At 43.0% G+C, this 18,666-nt stretch overlaps 1 protein-coding gene across 10 annotated transcripts in view; it reads left to right on the top strand.

Moving 5' to 3' along the window:
- LOC137425199 (kazrin) overlaps positions 1-18,666 on the top strand; it is a 738,641-nt gene that overhangs the window by 573,181 nt on the left and 146,794 nt on the right. For 4 of the 10 annotated variants that reach the window (XM_068113379.2, XM_078776415.1, XM_068113381.2 and 1 more), the window contains one exon: positions 13,434-13,577. The exons of the other annotated variants lie outside the window; for them this stretch is intronic. In XM_068113379.2, coding sequence (XP_067969480.2) covers positions 13,434-13,577 — 144 coding nt within the window. The remainder of the gene's footprint in view (positions 1-13,433; positions 13,578-18,666) is intronic. 10 annotated transcript variants of the gene reach the window in all.

The raw sequence follows: 18,666 nt of genomic DNA, 5'->3' as shown, positions 1-18,666 counted from the left end.
CTGATGTTCCTTCTTCCTCTATAATCTTCTCATCAAAGGGAAGCGCAAAGCGCCCCTCCCTTTATATGAGGGATCATTTATCTGTATACAGCTTTAACATAGGGACTGAAAATTCGTTTATCAGCTTCTACTTGATGAAATCGGCTGCAAATTTCAAAAGTAAATGCTTTGTACGTTGAGGTAATATGTTCCAAATTTCAGCAACGTCTGTTTCCACATTCTTGAGTTTTATTTAGAAAACCCCAAAAATCACGTTGGTGTCTGTCCGTCCGTCCGTCCATCCGTCCAAAATGTATTGGCGCTCATATCTCAAGGGCTATACATTGAAACTAGCTGAAACATGGAATATACATCGGCCAATAGGTCTAGTTAATGGCTTTCAAAACAAATTCTACCTAAGTGCTATAGTTTTTGTTTTAAAATTAAATATATATAAATATATGTACACACATAAATAAATGTATAAAATATATATATATATACTTTATAACTCTTCAAAATGTTATTACCCAAATCTAATGTGCTGGCTTAATGGCCTTTAGTGGTTTGATAAGGATAAGGATAAGGCTTCAGAATAATGGATAAGGCTTCAGATTCCCAAGCTGGTCCCATCTGGGTTGAATAATTTTTTTCTTCGTACTTTTTGAAGTATTTTATATATTTTTGAATATAATCAAAGGAAGGCGCAAAGTACCCCTCCCTTTATATGGGATCTTTCTCTGTATGCAACTTTAACATGGTGACTGAATATTCGTTTGTCGGCTTCTACTGGTATATTATGTATATAAATATACATATATATACACCCCTTTAAAATATTTAAAAAGAAAATTGTAACATGCTTACTCAATGGCCAAATGTATAAAGCATCAGACACCCAACGTGTTCAAATCCCGTCTGGGTTGAATATTCTTTCCCCTTACTTTTTCAAGTCTTATATCCTCTTGAATAAAGTCTTGTACGATGAACCAAATGCATTTTTTGTATTTAAAATGTGTCTTGTGAAAAATGCCAGGGGCATAGAAAAGGCCCCTTTATATGGGATATGGGATATGGGATGTGCCATGTGGCAAACTATAGAAAAGAAGGATCATTCTTGGGTAAAATGCCAGGGGCATAGAAAAGGTCCCTTTATATAAGGGTATGTGTCATGTGGCAAAGTCGAGAAAAGAAGGGACTTTCCGCAGCTTATAGAAAATATCGAACAATAGAAAAGAAGGGACAGTCAAAAAATCTCATGTGCATGCTGTACTACCCGTGTCTTCTTAGGAGGAACCAGGTAATGCTCTAGAAAAGTTCCTATAAAGGGGCACCCTACATCTGGCAAATAAAATACATTTACTTCTTCATGCAGATGTATGAATCATATTGGCACCCCCTCCATCCCAACCACACATTGTATCTGTCCCGAGGAGTAAGATAATGAGGTATTCTTCTCGCTTCTTTCCACATACTGCATTACTTTGGAAATCTTTATCTGCATCCCACTGGAAATCTTTGGCTGGCTCTTCAGGGTTTTCTTGCTGTGGTGAAAGGGCAGTCTGTACTGATCAAGATGAATCACTGTATGGTTATAGCATACATCAGCAAATAGCAATGGACTCACTTCTCCTCTGTTTGTCATCTGGCTAAGGAAGTCTGGGAGTGGACCCACCGATAGGGGATGTATACTTCTGCAGCATACATTCTGGGGGAATAAAACTTACTGGAAGATTTACTGTCAAGAGGACAGTACCTTCCCTCAGAGTGGAAACACTATCTACAGGTCATAAAGACGATCGTCAAGTATTTCAGTTCTCCACAAATCGACTTGTTTGCACCGTAGCTCTCCCACCATCTTCCGGTGTACTGTTCTCAGACACAGGATCTAAATGCTTGGGCAATTGATGCATTTTCCATCTCCTGGACATACATGGTTGGGTATGCCTCCCCCCCATTCCTGCTAATCCCACAAACTCTAGTAGTGATGTTAGAGCAGGAGGTAGCGGAAGTCTTTTTGGGAACTCCCTCATTGCCCAGACCCCCCTGACTCGGGGAGCTTCTGTGCCTCCTTGTGGGGTTACCGTGGCTTCTGCCTCTCAGGGAGGACCTCCTCTCACAAACCTGCTCCAGGATTTCATACAGAAACCCGGCCCATCTCTGACTATAACACTGTGACATATCTCAGGAGATCTGCGGAAGAGACAGGCTTTTCTGGAACAGCTCCTTCTTTTGCCACCAAAATACCATCTTGAATCCACCCAAATCTCCAATGATTCCTATTTGGCAGTTTTCTGCAGATGGTGCTCAGGGGGACGATCCGGGTGTTGCCCTTTTAAAGAAGGTGGCTGACTTTCTTGTCTCCCAATTTGACAATGGGTTAGCTTTCGCCACAATTGCAGGTTATTGCCCAGCCATCGCAGCAGTTCACAAAGAGTCTCCGAATGGTTTTTCAATTTCATCATCAAGCATTCATGTCCAAACTTGCCAGGTACTTCTTTTTTAAGAAACATCCATTGAAACAGCTGGTTCTTTCATGGGTCTGCCTTTGGTTCTCCAAACCCTGGCTCAGGTGTCATATGAACCTATAGATGCTGCATCTTTGCAGCATCTGTCGGAAAATGCAGGCTTTCTTGTGGTTATAGTCAGGACAGAGACACAGCACCATCCAATGTTTCACTATGACCAGTGGCCACATTCAGTTCGAGCCAACGTCGATGAGGCTGATACCTCATGCAAATGTATTGACCGGCCTCAGCCTCATTGGAGGTGGTCCTCCCAAACCTGCAATCTGCCTCCACTGAATGTTTTTTAATGGCATGTCCAGTCAGGCACTGCAGTATTATATGGACTGTACTGAGCACCTGAGGGTATCACTACAACTCTTTATTAGTTTGAGGGCACCACCTAAGGCAGTTTCTTGGACTACTGTGTTACATTCGATTATATCAGTGATCCATGTGGCTGGTGATTGTGCCCTCATTACTGATATAATAAGGGCCCATGACATGAGAGGGATTAGCACTTTCTGAATGGTCTTTCTTCCAGGGTGGTGGCTACCCATGATGACATTCTAAGGATGGCCTACTGGGCAGGTGCTGACTCTTTTGTGTCATTTTACCTGAGAGATGTGCTAGGCAGAGACTTTACCTTTGCTGGAGCCTCCCTTTCCACTGCTAGTCACACCTCTCTCTAGCCCCTATAATTTCCTGAGGGGAAACTCTCGTTATCCCACCAATGACTGCTGCTCATTGGCATTCTAGCTTACTTGAATAGATTTGCCAGGTAAGTACAAGTTATGAATGGTACATTTTAATGATCAGTAGTGTCGGAGCCACTCGAACCATGAAATGGATCACCAACCACTTCAGACTGTAACAAGGAAAATTTATTGAAGTACGTGTACACGGAGAGAAAAGTAATCATATAAGATAAGTATACGCAAAGTATCCCTACAATTCTCTGAAAGTCAAGCGTCGAGCCAGTGGTATTTATACATAGACAGGGAAATGCCGGTAGGAACAACACAGCATGTTAACTTCCCTGATAAGGTTGTGAGCTGCTGACGTGGCAGCCACAATTCCTGGAAATTACTCTCCCACCCCTTACATAAACAGAGTTTAAATGGTCACCATTTGCCATACTCCAGTCACCTATGTTTAAATAAGCCCCATACAAATCTTCCCCAGGAACACAGCAAACCCCCAGCCCAAAGCTGATCTTCATCCAATCAGCTACAAGGTTACATGAAAACCCACAAGCCAGCAAGCAAGTTACAATAACAACTGCTGTTAAACCCAGAATGCAATTCATTTTTCCCTTGTGATCAACTACCCATGATGCTCCTTGTTTTCCCTTGGCCCAGATTGGACAGAAATGACAATTACCATTTGTCATCTTCTACAGTAGTGATCATTATATATTTGAGTAACTTATACCTACCTGTCAAACCTACCACTCCACACCCTCTTGCATACTGGGTCCACTGGGCAAGAGTTTTATCGTCTTCTTGTACTTTGTGGTGGTGCCCCTCAGGAGGAAGTGCTGGGTCACTCACAGTGTGCAGGTAAGACTGCAGATGAGAGCTGAACAAGGCATGAGTTAAAGTTTGTCTGTATTATTTCTTGGTATTTCGAGGGCGTTTGAAGGGAAAGGCTTATTTGAAGAGAATTGTCAGGTAGGTATAATTTAGTCATAGATAAAATGATCACGACTGATCATTACAGTTCATTTGATGATCCTTCCGGAGTGACAGTGTGGGACTGAGATTTTCGACGATTGACGGGCATGTTCCATTTATCAGACCAGCATCGAATCAATTCGAGATCAGCAGAGTGATGCAATTGCTGTCTGCCTGTCAGTGAGATTGGATTACTTTACAACCTAATGTGGAATCATTTTAAAAAAAGAAGAGAATGTTGGTAGAACATTGCAAAGGTTGTTTATGTCGATTAGGAACAAGACTGGGTGCATTTTTACCACAATCGATCTTTCCAATTTATGGCTTTTAGTTTATGGCATATGGTGCCCTATTTTAAAAGTGTAAACTTTTGCTCACATCAACCTAGAAACAGTTGTAAGCTGACAGGCCTCAGCAATTGAAACAACTGACATTGTATGTTTTCTTGCGTAGCTGCAATATTGATCTGCCTTTAGGTAATGTGTACATTTTGAAGGCTTGTCAGTGATAGTAACAGGAGTGTCTGTGTAAAAAGATCTGCGGAGCTTTTATTTTAAAAGAAAAGCAATTCTGTATTATTACCTTCGCAAAAGCGGAAGGTTATGTTTTGATCGCTGTGTATTTATTTGTATGTCTGTGTGTGTGTATGTTAATCGCATAACTCAAAAAGTATTCAACCGAATTGCATGAAATTTGGTGGGATGATTGGTTATTATACGGGACACATTTGATTAGATTTTGGGAAACAGATTTGCTCAAATTCTGACTATTTTTAACTCGATCGTATTTCACTCAAAGTTATGAGCGACTGAAGAAGAAGATGTCCATCCAGGACGTCATCACTATAACGCGATCTCCCGCGATCATTTCAACCTCAAAAAAAATTATAATTGCAGATTTGTCAAGAGATGAGGCATATTAACAAACGAATGAAACAGATTTGCTCAAATTCTGACTATTTTTAACTCGATCGTATTTCACTCAAAGTTATGAGCGACTGAAGAAGAGGATGTCCATCCAAGACGTCATCACTATAACGCGATCTCCCGCAATCATTTCAACCTCAAATGAAATTCAAATTGCAGATTTGTCAATCGGGGAGGCATATTAACAGACGAATGAAACAGATTTCCTCAAATTCTGATTTTTAAAAATCGATCGCATTTCACATAAAGTTTCACATCGCATACACTCCCATGCCAAGTACAGAACAGTAGCTGCGGCGAAGGTATGCGCTCTACCGAGTGCCCGGATTCTAGTTTAACATAATTGTCTGCCTAAGTTAGCTGCACAACTTTAGTTGAAGAATAAATTTAGTAAAAAAAAACAAAAAAAAACTGGCACATGCTGTATGAAGGATGAAGCGATCTCTCGGTTTTATTTATTTATTTATATATATATATATATATATATATATATATATATATATATATATACATACACACACACACACACACACACACACACACACACACACACACACACACACACACACACACACACACACACGGCATTTAATATGGATTTTTTTTTTGTGCGGGTGAACTTACTTTTCAAGATGTCTTAGAACCAAAGTTCATTGGAATTATGTTGAAATTATTCTAGATTTTGTTAATGTGACCTTTAAAAGAAACAAAAACCACATTTGACATTTCGAAACAAATAAATTGATCCTTGAAAGTGATGTAAACTGATATTGAACTCAATTCATGGACAGTACTGTGTTAACTTCTGTACGTTTTCCAGAAGTATCTCTTTATTTTGCACATTAGCCAAAAAATTTTTTAACAAAAACAAAAGTTAAATTACGACTGGGATTGCGGACAGTAAAATTACAGTTCAGTACTTCGTGTAACCCCCACGAGCATTCAGGAGAGCACGTACACGTTGAGGCATGCTGTTCACGAGATTAGCCAAGGTTTGGACAGGAATCGCTTGCCATAGAGTGACAATAGCCTGCTGCAATTCACGCACAGAGGTCGGCTGCTGGTCCAAGTGGTCGATTTGACACGTTAATTCTGCCCACAAGTTCTCTATCGGATTCATATCCGGGGACATGGCAGGCCACTCCATATGCTCTACACCACGGTCAGCAAGAAAGTGTTGGATCATGCGAGCACGATGAGGCCGTGCATTGTCATCTTGGAAGACAAAGTTTCCTAGAAAGGCTGCACGAGCAAATGGAAGCAATGTTTCTTCCAGAATGGACATGTACTTGAACTGGTTCAGGTTTCCATTCAGAACAACCAGGTCAGTTTTGCCCCCTGCATGAAAAGCAGCCCAAACGGTCACCCCACCACCTCCAGCTTGGACTCTTGGCACTATACAATCTTTGTTGTAGGCTTCATGCACTTGTCTGCGCACTCAGATGCGGCCATCTTGACGATAGACCAGAAATCTAGACTCGTCACTGAAGATCACGTGATTCCAGTGTCCTGGCTGCCATTAACGGTGCTCTCTGGCCCACTGCAATCGGTGCTGGCTGTGTTGTCTGGTCAGGCGTGGCTTTCTCAGGGGACGCCTGGCACGATAGCCTGCTTGAACCAGTCGTTGGTTGACTAGCCTTCTGGATACAGGCACATTTGTCAGTTGCTGCCACTCAGCCCTAAGCCGATTAGCTGACTTGGTCCAGCCATTGCGGACTCACCGGTGCAGCTGGCGATCATCCCTCCTTGTGGTTCTGCGGGGACATCCTGGCCTCGGTATGGGAGTAGGGACATCCCTCTGAGCATTTCCTTTCAGGATCTTTGACACCTGACCTTGAGTGATGCCATACTGCCGAGCAATAGCACGCTGTTTCATGCAGTCATTTCGTAAAGCCACCACTCCATGACAAACAGCATTGTCGAGTTGACGGACCATCTCCAGAGGAAGCGGCAATAACTTTTGGAGATGTGCAGCAGTTGTTTTCCACTAATACAGAACGCAACAACCCTTGTATACCCGACTGTGAAGCCAATCATCAAATGCACCTGTCCGTACATTTTGCCACGCCACCTGTGATATAATCCTGTTGTTGACTTCTTGCTTCTCCTGATATATATATATATATACAACCGTCACTAGCGAACTTTCTGGGTTCCCATGAAAGGGATCCCTATGACAGCGTGGTTAGCGCTGTGAAGGATTAACCTGCGTGTCAGGTTTTGCTATCGATTCAAGAGAGAATCATCGCCGTGCTGGTGTGCCACGAGACTGGGCCGTCGGCCATTTTGACTCGCGCAGGACTTGTGCTTCGCTCGCGGTTTCGTTTCTTTTCGACAATTCCCACCGCATTCAGACGTCGATCTGGGGCGTGTGTGTGACGTGGCTTTTTGAAGGCGAATTCGTCCATACCCGAGGGTGTGATCTCTCAGTCGCCTGTCGGGTGCCTTTGGATTTCCCAGTCGCCTTGAGGGCGCCTTTGTACAGCTTCGGCTGTGTGCCTGCCCTTGCCATCCGCACGGGATTCTGGTCTCGATTGGACATCGTTCTAGCGATCGCTGGGGCGGATCAACTTCGTCTGGAAGTCGGGAATAAGAGACATTGGGGAATGTTCGGGTTTCACTCACTTGGAGCACAGTGAGTTAAATATTACAAAACTGATGGTACCATCATAGGACATATTGATTGTACTTTTGAATACTATTATTGTTGTACTGTTAATCTTGTGTGATCTTAATACAATATTCGTTTGTGAGTAACAATTGGGGTGGCTTCTCCCTTGATCTTTGACATACAGAATAACACATTTTTCTGCCATGACTCCTCTCGGGGCTCGGAGGTACACCGTGACCAGGGGGTCGGGGAGGAGCACGTAACAGAAAGAATAACACGTTTAATTATTATTATTGACAATGTACAATTGACATTGACAATGACAATTGACAATGTTTGACAAACTCCCTCACTCCCTTCAATCCCACTTCTCCCTCCAGGTCTTTAAAACAGCTGTTCACCACCATCTCTTATCTTCCCCCATCCAAAACCTTGATCTTTTCTACCCCCGCTAATTCACCCCAGATCCACCTTGTTTGAAATTCCAACTTCTTTCCTGGAAGTCCTGGCAGTGTCCATATGTTTTATACCTCTCCCACCGCCCCCTTCCCATGCCCCCCCCCCTAAAGCCCTCGCCCTCTCTCAGATCTCTCGATGTCTCCATGTCTCTCGGTCCCTGCTCTCAAATGTTGTGTTTGTGTCCTTCCCCCTCTCTCTCTCCCCATCTTGTCTACCGCTCCCGATGTTATATGTTTTATGTGTCGGTTTGTCTTTCTGTGTGATTAATGTTCGCTCTTTCACGAGCCTCGATCTTGTATACAAAAAACAAAAAAAAAAAAAAAAAAAAAGTACAATGGTAGAAGAAACAGAGACACAGAGCAATCCTTAAAACAGTCTTATACTTAATCCCAAGGACACGGGCCCGTCTCACACACACACTCACACGGGGCTTGCTGATGAGCAGGTTGATGTTCACCAGCGCGTCCAGGGATGGCTTCCGTGCAGCTCTCTCTCCGGTCCCCGGCACGTTCCTTGAAGATGGAAGTAGGTGAAGGCAGGAGCTCTCCGCGTGTCGTCGGAACAGAGCGAGTTATCACGGGGCGAATTGGTAGGGAGCGGACTTTGACGTGGCTGGCGGTTATTCCCTTGCGGCTATGTCCGCGCTTACTCGCGTGGGTGAAAAGCGCAATAGCCGTTACCGGTGCGCCTGGCTGCGCCCGCGTACTTGGTACAGTTCAACGCCTCTTCTTCTCTCTCTCTGCGCAGGTCCTCAAACAACGCGCGTATCTTGCGAGTCCGAATCCTTTCGCCACCGCCGTTCAAGTCCTGCTTGTAAGTCCTTTCACAACGAGCAAACCCCCTCAAGTCCTATCGCGCCACCGGTGCAAGTCAAGTCCTGTCGAGGGCTTTGCGCAGCGACATATCGGCACGCCCCGCGAACCTTCTCGAACTCACCAGACGTGCTTCACCACGCCCTCTCATGCCATGCCGCTCGAGCTCTGATTGGCTTGTGGCTCTTACCGTCATCGCCTCTGCCGCTCCCGACCTCAACGCCGCCCCCACCATTTTTAGGCCTACCTCGTGTTGCTCGACTAGTGGGCAGCCAATGCTTAACAAACTGGATCGAGGCTCGGGTGGCTGGGAAATCGGTGTCAAGTCGAGCCTATTTTCCTGTCTTTACACAACGCAGGCACGAAGAGGGCAAATGGCCTATTCTTACACATACTAAGACATAACTACACTACAAATGGGCCTATGTTGCTCGTGTGACTAACTATGGGGGGCAACCTTTTAACCTTTAATGCCTTCAATGTGCCAATCTCAAAACCGCAGCAATATATATATACATATACATATACAGTGCGTATCAAAGGTAATCCGAATTCAAGGGGTTAATATGCAAAGGTTATTTATTTTGACAATTTACATGTGGTTTACTAATTAAGAGGAGATCCTCAGCTTTCCATTGATACCTTCCATGCATCATTGCTGTCACACATGACCGAGTACATGTTCATTGAAAATGACAAGTTCAAATCGCATTTTTACAAGTTTGGCTAATCGATGCAAGTCAGGATAATTGGTGCAAAATGAACGTCAGATGTGAACTTTTCTCAGGAATGATTGGCCTGTCTTGGGCCCACCAAAGATATCTGAAGACACCACGAACCTGTCGCTCAAAGTTCTCCTACAGCTGCGGTAAAACTTCATCATTGATCATCTGCAGATACCTGTTACCATTGACATTCCTTTGAAAGAAAAATGGTCCGATCACCTGACCACTTCCACAAACTCCCAACCAAACAGTTCACTTTTGTCGATTCATGTTGGTGTCAAAATTATATTCTGGGGGTTGTCCTGTCGGTGCATATTCAAGAACATTATGGATATTGACCTTGCCATCCATGGCGAAAGCATCTTCGTCGCCGATAATGAGATACCGCAGGAAATTGACATCTGCTTCACAACGTGCTATCAACCATCTGGCAAGCACCAGCCTCCTGGCAAAATCCCCTGGCATAAGTTGATGCCGTATGTGAATCCGATATGGATGTTGGTGGAGGTCCAATCTTCTGATTTGGTTGAATGTTGCCGAAGGCAATCCCGTCCCATTTCGTCTTGCGCTGGTATCCCTAGGATGCTCCAACACTTGCTGCCTTACTGCTGCAATGTTCATTTCCGATCGCGCAGTGCGCCTCCTTCCAGAATTCTCCTTGTTGTGGTTGAGGCTAGTGCCATGCTCTTGGTATTTTCTAACATTTGCCCAGATGGTTTTGGCTGCTGGAGGCTGCGGTTCTGGGAAACGTTCCCTGAACGCATCACGAGTTCGTTGCAAACTTCCAGTTTGGTGAAAGGTTGTAACCACGAAGGTCCGCTGTTCAGTCATAAGTTGAACCATCTTTTCAATGACCCAGACTGTCTCTAAACCCATACACTGTAGGCCCATCCTAAATACCCATCTTAAACAAAGGATGACGCAACCGACGATTACCAGACCAGCTTAACAATTTTACACAATCAACTTGGCAGTCGACAAGTAATGCGTCCATTTCAAACTGTCTTGCACCTATTAGCCAAACTTGTAAAAATGCGATTTGAACTTGTCATTTTCAATGAACATGTACTCGGTCATGTGTGACAGCAATGATGCATGAAAGGCATCAATGGAAAGCTGAGGATCTCCTCATAATTGGTAAACCACCTGTAAATTGTCAAACTAAATAACCTTTGCATATTAACCCCTTGAATTCGGATTACCTTTTTTTTGATACAAACTGTATATATATATATATACAACAACAACAACAACAACATGCATTTTAAGGCACTCACACACGAAGATGGATACCTTTGAGACCTGGGATGGATCCATTCCACCTTCTAAAACCCATATATGAAAATAACAACCAATGACACGCACACACACACACACACACACACACACACACACACACACACACACAGTGTTTGATATGGTCGGTATATATATATGTGTGTGTGTGTGTGTGTGTGTGTGTGTGTGTGTGTATGTCCGAGTACATTTTAAAAATCACTTGCAAATCATCAATACATTGAAAGTAGGCCCCCAGGGACCAGGCAACTTGTTCCGCCCAGAATAGTACATTGTCATTTTAATGATTTGCAATTTGTTTATTCGGTCATTTTGTTTTGATGATGTGCTAATTTTTTTTACCACTGGTTGCATAACAGCTGAACAGCTTGGCGCACAGATGTGCTGCTGATTCAGTACCCCCTGAAAGTTAGGGTAGGAATAATTCGGAATTTGTTCAGATTGCCGGAGACATCTCGCCAGTTGTCGCCATCACGAAAGACACTGTAGGACGCGATCTTTAACGTCCACCAACAACCAGTGCTGGCAGATGGATAATCAGGCTTAACGTTCATCTGATAGATGGCGCACACATTGATCAATCGCTCCACATGCTAAACACCAAGGGGACGACCATTCATAGCCGAGTCGAGATTACCCTAGTGTCAGACTATCCTAGTGTCAGATTATCCTCATGAAGCTTAAAGGTAAGGTATGCTATCTCGGTCCCATCCTAGTGTCAGACACACAGTCACTGAATGCTTAATAGAACCACAGAAATAGGAAAGAAAGAAATAAGAAAGTAATAAATTCTTTAGGCCTGCTGCTATTGAAATTGATGATCTAATCTAAAAAAAAAAAAAAGACTTTTTGCTATTTTGGTGTTGAATGAATCTAAATGTTTGCTGACTCATTTTTCATAATAATGGCAAACTCACTCTTGATAATGCGTGGAGTTCGATCTGTTTTACATGATATCCGATTACCGAAAACTTGTCTCTGTCTTTATGCTCGAAGCCATCGTGCCGATAAGATCTGCAAGATTGAAATGAGCTCCTGGAATTGACGATTGCGATTGTACTGACATTGAAGCTGACCCACAGCCCATTTACTCATTGGAATTGGCTTCTCTTGGGAGCTGTGAGTAACAGCTCGTGCATTGTAGGGAGCTCGGTTTGTGATGAATATAGTGGAGCATTGCATCAAATTACACTGCATGCCATTCAGCAAATGCTCTAATGAAAAATCTTACTTTTAGAACTTTTTTTCCCCCCCAACTTCCCCCCAAATGTGAACTGTGTCCACGTGTAAATTGTGCCGTTTCAAAGCATGAAATGTCTTGCGGCCTTGCGGCATTTTCTCCGTTGGTGTGAATCCTTACAGCCATGACACAGTAAGAAAGATGCTGTTTTGCGGTTGCTATTAAATTCGTTCCCAGCCTTCATTCCCATGTATTGGAAAGATGATAAAGTGATGATGCCATTCCGCTGCGGACACACCCCAATATATTCCATATCTGCATGTAAAAAGTACAAGTTAAGCATGGAAAACCTTTTGGCCTCCTGACTTTATTTGGTCCTGGCCTGCATAGTCTTTTTTTTTCTTTTTTCTTTTTCTTTTTTCAAGATCGATGCTCGTGTAAGAGCTAACATCAATCACACAAAAAAAAAAAAAAAACGGACATACAATAGAGGGAGCGGGAGACAAGATGGGGAGAGAGAGGGAAGCACACAAGTACAACAGCAGAGAACAGGGACAACGGAAGATCTGTGGGAGGGAGAGGGCTTGAGAGGAGGAGGAAGTATAAAACACATGGACACTGCTGGAACTTCCAGGAAAGATTTGGCATTTGAATTCATTTGAACCACATATTATGTTTGAACTCTTATTGTGACTTCCCTGCTCTTCGGAGGTCAGAGGTCGGAGACGGGAGACATGTCTGACAGACCTCTGTCCTCTGTCCGACAGACCGATCATCCATCAATGTATTTTTGTGTACACGATATTTCAAAAACCGTTGAACATTTAGCTTTCATATTGTAGATATCTATTCCTCATGCCGCCCAAAAAGTGACGGACCCAGAGTTGTTGAGTTGCTCCTTGTATTTTATTTCTATCTCATTGTCAAATACTTTTCTTCTGGCACAATGTTGGCGATAATAAAACGATGTACTAGCTACACTGTGCTTGCTCAATGAAGCGTAAGTGGCAGTCATGCTCTTGCGATAGTGTTCCCCCATTGAGGACTGCCCCAAGTGTATCGTAGCTATGTTTAAACCTCCAAAGCCAATTGGTCATTGTTTATATCGAAGGTGTCGAAAGCAAGCATGACATCCATGCCTGCTGCGTTTGCCCAACCCAATTGCGATGAGTCGGCCTGTAATTGGAACAAATGCCTGTTTTCCAAATGGCTTGGCAATGCACAGTCTGGCCCAAATTTTGTCTTTTACTTCCTGTTTCCACCAGTAAGTTCTGCTGTAGTTCAAGCTGGAACTGGATCAAGCATGGACCAAACTTCATTTCCTGTTAGTAGAAGCCCTAACCAAGATGACCCGGAAGGTTTCGAAAGGGCGATCATGCTGCTTCAGAATCAAGTTGTGAATGATTCTGGTGAGATGAAATGCTTCAAATCTGGCCTGAACTAGTTCAGAACTCACTGGTAGAAACTTAAGGCATGAGTTCCTTTTATCGATAAAATGTTTGACCATTTCATACACCCCTGTGACCTTTTTTTTTTTTTACCACCCCTGTGACCTTTGAGTATGACCTTTGACCACCCCTGTGACCTTCGAGTATGACCTTTGATCACCCCTGTGACCTTCGAGTATGACCTTTGACCACCCCTGTGACCTTCGAGTATGACCTTTGACCACCCCTGTGACCCTTTTTTTTTTTTCTTGCGATGTCTTGAACGCATGATACTCATGAACTTTCCTGGTATGGTGTTAGAGTATTATTGATGTCTGTCTGTCGTTAACATGATGTTGCAACGTTTAGTCCTTCCTGCTAAGTGGATCAGTGCAGTTGAAGTAGTGTGCTTGCCGATTAAATAGTAGGATTGATTTTTTGAGAAGTTGCGATTGCAAATAAAGCAAAGTACAATGGTTTTGATACAAGCTACTAATCCACAACTTTTTTCTTTTCTCCTCACTATTGACACCTACTGATTGAAGAATACGAGAATGACAAAAGCTGGATTGCTTCTGATGCTTGACTTTTCCTGGAGGGTCCTTGTTGCTGCGAGACCATTTCAAAAACACATTTAGGCATAATGCAACAAACATGGCGCCGTGCATCACTGTTTGATATGGCCTCATGCGTCTTCTCAAACTACTACTGCTGCTTTAACTGCCACAATTATTCGCACCTTATGGGGCTGGCTGAGGAACGTTTTTGGCCCAAGCCTTTAAATATCTTTCTGGCTCGGCCCTGAAGTTCGATTGAAGGTAGCAGGAGTTTGTAGTTTGTCCAGGGTGCCAACAATATCTCACCTGATTGAAAGAAACCGTGGGATCTTTCATGCCCACCAATGACCACTGCTTATAGACAGTTCCTCTAGCGTAATGTCCTCCCGATGGACGGCACACACATTGATACATCAAACTGCATGTGAAACACCGGGGTGACTGTTTATAGTTGCGTCGAGATTCGAACCTAGGCAGCTATCCTGCCATACATCATCTCAAACTGCACTCGGGAAACCTTACTCAGAGTAGTCTCAGTCTAAAGCTAACAGACAGCCTAAAGTGATTCAGTTCCTGTGTGATCATGTGATTTTTTTTAAAGGTAAACTAAACTTTAACGAGAAAGCATCTGAAAATGCAACGCCTGTCCGCGTTCGTTTTAGATTCAGACATCTTCTTTATCACATGCTAAACATGACAAAAGTAGCTAAAAATAACACAATGAAGATTGACGATTTCATTCAGCCTTGACCTTTGACCTTTTGATTTAAAAACAACAAAACAGTCACATTCTAACTTTTGATTAGTGATCCAATTCAGTGACCCAACATGCAAATTCTTCAATTTCAGGTCAATCGGATGAAAATTGATGATTTATGCAACCTTGACCTTCGACTATGACCTTTGACCCTGTGATCTAAAAAAACAAAAACAATCAGCTTCTAGCTTTTGATTAGTGATCCAATTCAGTGACCCAACATGCAAATTCTTCAATTTCAGGTCAATCGGATGAAAATTGATGATTATTCAACCTTGACCTTTGACTATGACCTTTGACCCTGTGATCTATAAAAAAAAAAATCAGCTTCTAGCTTTTGATTTGTGAACCAATTCAGTGACCCAACATGCAAATTCTTCAATTTCAGGTCAATCGGATGAAAATTGATGATTTATGCAACCTTGACCTTCGACTATGACCTTTGACCCTGTGATCTAAAAAACCACTCGACTATGACCTTTGACACTGTGATCTAAAAAAAACACTCGACTATGACCTTTGACCCTGTGATCTAAAAAAAAACAATCAGATTCTAACTTTTGATTCGTGATCCAATTCAGTGACCCAACATGCAAATTCTTCAATTTCAGGTCATTCGGATAAAAATGGATGATGTATGCAACCTTGACCTTCGACTATGACCTTTGACCTTGTGATCTAAAAAAAAACAATCACATTCTAACTTTTGATTTGTGAACCAATTCAGTGACCCAACATGCAAATTCTTCAATTGCAGGTTAATCGGATGAAAATTGATGATTTATGCAACCTTGACCTTTGAGTATGACCTTTGGCCCTGTGATCTTTAAAAAAAAAAAAATCAGCTTCTAGCTTTTGATTTGTGAACCAATTCAGTCATCGAATGAGATCCAAAATCACAGATTTTGTGATTGCATATTTCAGTTGTCATCTTTTGAGAAACAAAATGAATCTGCCGTTTCTAGGAAATTTCCAGGATATTTCTTTGAATCCAAGATTCAAAGGATCTTGGATTTTCTCGATTTTAAATTTTGCATTTTCTCCACATCAAACAGAGATGAAGATAATCTTGCCACAATTCATATTTTATATATTTTTATACATGCAAGACAGACTTGTTTTGTGATAGGTTAAATAAGACATTGTTTTATCCCTCTCTTTACAACAAAGGTTTAAATTCTGGCACATTTAAACATCACAATTGTGGGAAAACAATTTTTTAGACGAACCTTGATGCATCAGACAGTTCAAAGACTTCGGGGACGACGAATCGATTGGATTTTCACCCTTCTCTACCTGGCAAAAAAAAAATTTCAAGTGAAAAATAAATAATTTTGATATTTTCATCTATCTATAATTCCAGTAATCTCTGTGTGCATGTCTGTGTGTATGTCTGTGTGTCTGTGACCGCTGTTTCTCGACAACCACGGGTCCGATATACTTTAAACTTGCCAGGTATATTGCTGGGGACCCGAGGATGTGCCTTTTCAAGGTTTCATATTAATCGGAGAAGTAGTTACCGAGCTATGTCCAAAAAACGATTCAACCAATCAGAGAGCAGCGAGCTATCACGTGTGCCGAACGTGCCGAACAGACTCTGCCTCGGACGGCACATTTGAGAGCGTATTCATTTATTTCACGTTGGCAAACTATGTTGGCGTTAAACTATGTTTTAAAACTAATTAAAACTAATTTGCGATTCATCGTAACTGCGATATGCGACCCTCCGGAGCTCCTGTGAGAGCGTGCGCCATTACGGATAGTAATTCAATTAAAAACATAAAAACATTGTCCCAATTCAAGGTTTCATATTAATCGGAGAAGTAGTTACCGAGCTATGGCGATTTCTTTACCAAACTCCGCAAGCCGTTCGCTTTGGACCAAACCATTTCATGTAAATAGAGGGGGGGGATTGTCACCGTACTCGCAAGCCGTTCGCTTTGGACCAAACCATTTCATGTAAATAGAGGGGGGGGATTGTCACCGTACTCACAAGCCGTTCGCTTTGGACCAAACCATTTCATGTAAATAGAGGGGGGGGATTGTCACCGTACTCACAAGCCGTTCGCTTTGGACCAAACCATTTCATGTAAATAGAGGGGGGGGGATTGTCACCGTACTCGCAAGCCGTTCGCTTTGGACCAAACCATTTCATGTAAATAGAGGGGGGGGATTGTCACCGTACTCGCAAGCCGTTCGCTTTGGACCAAACCATTTCATGTAAATAGAGGGGGGGGATTGTCACCGTACTCGCAAGCCGTTCGCTTTGGACCAAACCATTTCATGTAAATAGAGGGGGGGGATTGTCACCGTACTCGCAAGCCGTTCGCTTTGGCTTTGCGAATGGACCAAACCATTTCATGTAAATAGAGGGGGGGGATTGTCACCGTACTCGCAAGCCGTTCGCTTTGGCTTTGCGAATGGACCAAACCATTTCATGTAAATAGAGGGGGGGGATATAATTTTAGATATATATATAGTACGGGCATGCCCTAGTAATCATAATTTGATAATCCTAATGGCCGAGTTAATCACCAATCGTACCCCTTCACTTCCACACAACTTCATTTCTTCGTTTTCCTTTTTCCCTCTACACACTCATTCTGTTGCGAATCTCAAAGGTCACAGAGTCTATTTACCACGACAATCAATTTGGGCAGGATATATTTTTTTCTGGCTGTGCTCAAGAGTGCCCTGACTTGCTGCTTTTACTGCTTTTACTTCCCACATCAGCATTCCATGAGGCCTCCGTAATCACACTATCGGAGCTTGGAATGTGATGCTCCGAGGCATGGAAAATATTGGCGTTTGCTTGTGACGTTTGATTGCTGCATACCTACAATGCATTTCAAAAATGTCAATTATATATATATATATATATGTATGTATGTATGTATGTATGTATGTATGTATGTATGTATGTATGTGTATATATATATATATATATATATTGTTGTGGATATGAGAATGGTGTTTTTTTTATTGTTTTTATTGTATAGTACATTGTAAAAATATCGCCCTCCTTCCTCCAGTTGTGTATAAAGGTCAAAGTGCGTCCTGTAATTAGGTCATAAACAATCACGTTTAGCCAGTCATAGATTTCCTCCTTGTTGGTAGTTATTTCCCTATTCTGTGTATTAGGCTAAGGATTTGTCTTCCATTAATTAATACTCCATTGCACCGAATTCAGACAAGTAGATTCCCTGCACATTCCCCTTTCCTCAATTGCCAACTGCATTGAGCGGTTTGCTGAATTCTGCTGCAGCTGTGGGTTGTTGTTTTCGCTGCAAGACTCCATTAGCCACGAGGTCATCTCGGAGCCAAAGGTGGGAGGAGTCGGCCCAGCGCCGGGGAAAGGCGTGGTCTAGCCAACGCCCCCTCTAAGGGCGGGGTCGGTGAGCCCTCGCGACCAATCAGGGCTGAGGCGAGCTCACCGATGGGCGTGTCCTAGCGGCCGGCGGCTTGATCGCCGGGGGGGGGGCGATATAAAGTGCGTGCGCATGCGTCAGGACGGTAGTTAGTAGTTGGTTGTTGGTGGCTGAAAGAAGAGACAGCAAGCTTCTTGAGAGAGGGGTTGGTGGTTGGTGGCTGAAAGTGCTGCTGAAGCTGCTTGCTGAAGCTGAAGAGTGCTGCTTGCTGCTGAAGGAGGAAGGGCTGATGAAGAAAGAGAGTGGCGTTGGAGGAGGACGAGTTGAGTGTGGCATTAAAGTGGAGCTGAAGAGCCCGGAGTCCAGCGCGACGCGCCCATCCGCTCGCG

This window comes from Myxine glutinosa, chromosome 4 (genome assembly GCF_964187855.1).
Source record: "Myxine glutinosa chromosome 4, kmMyxGlut1.1, whole genome shotgun sequence".
Lineage (NCBI taxonomy): Eukaryota > Metazoa > Chordata > Myxini > Myxiniformes > Myxinidae > Myxine > Myxine glutinosa.
The sequence above is the reverse complement of the archived record's forward strand: the minus strand, read 5'-3'. Positions and strand labels throughout refer to the sequence as shown.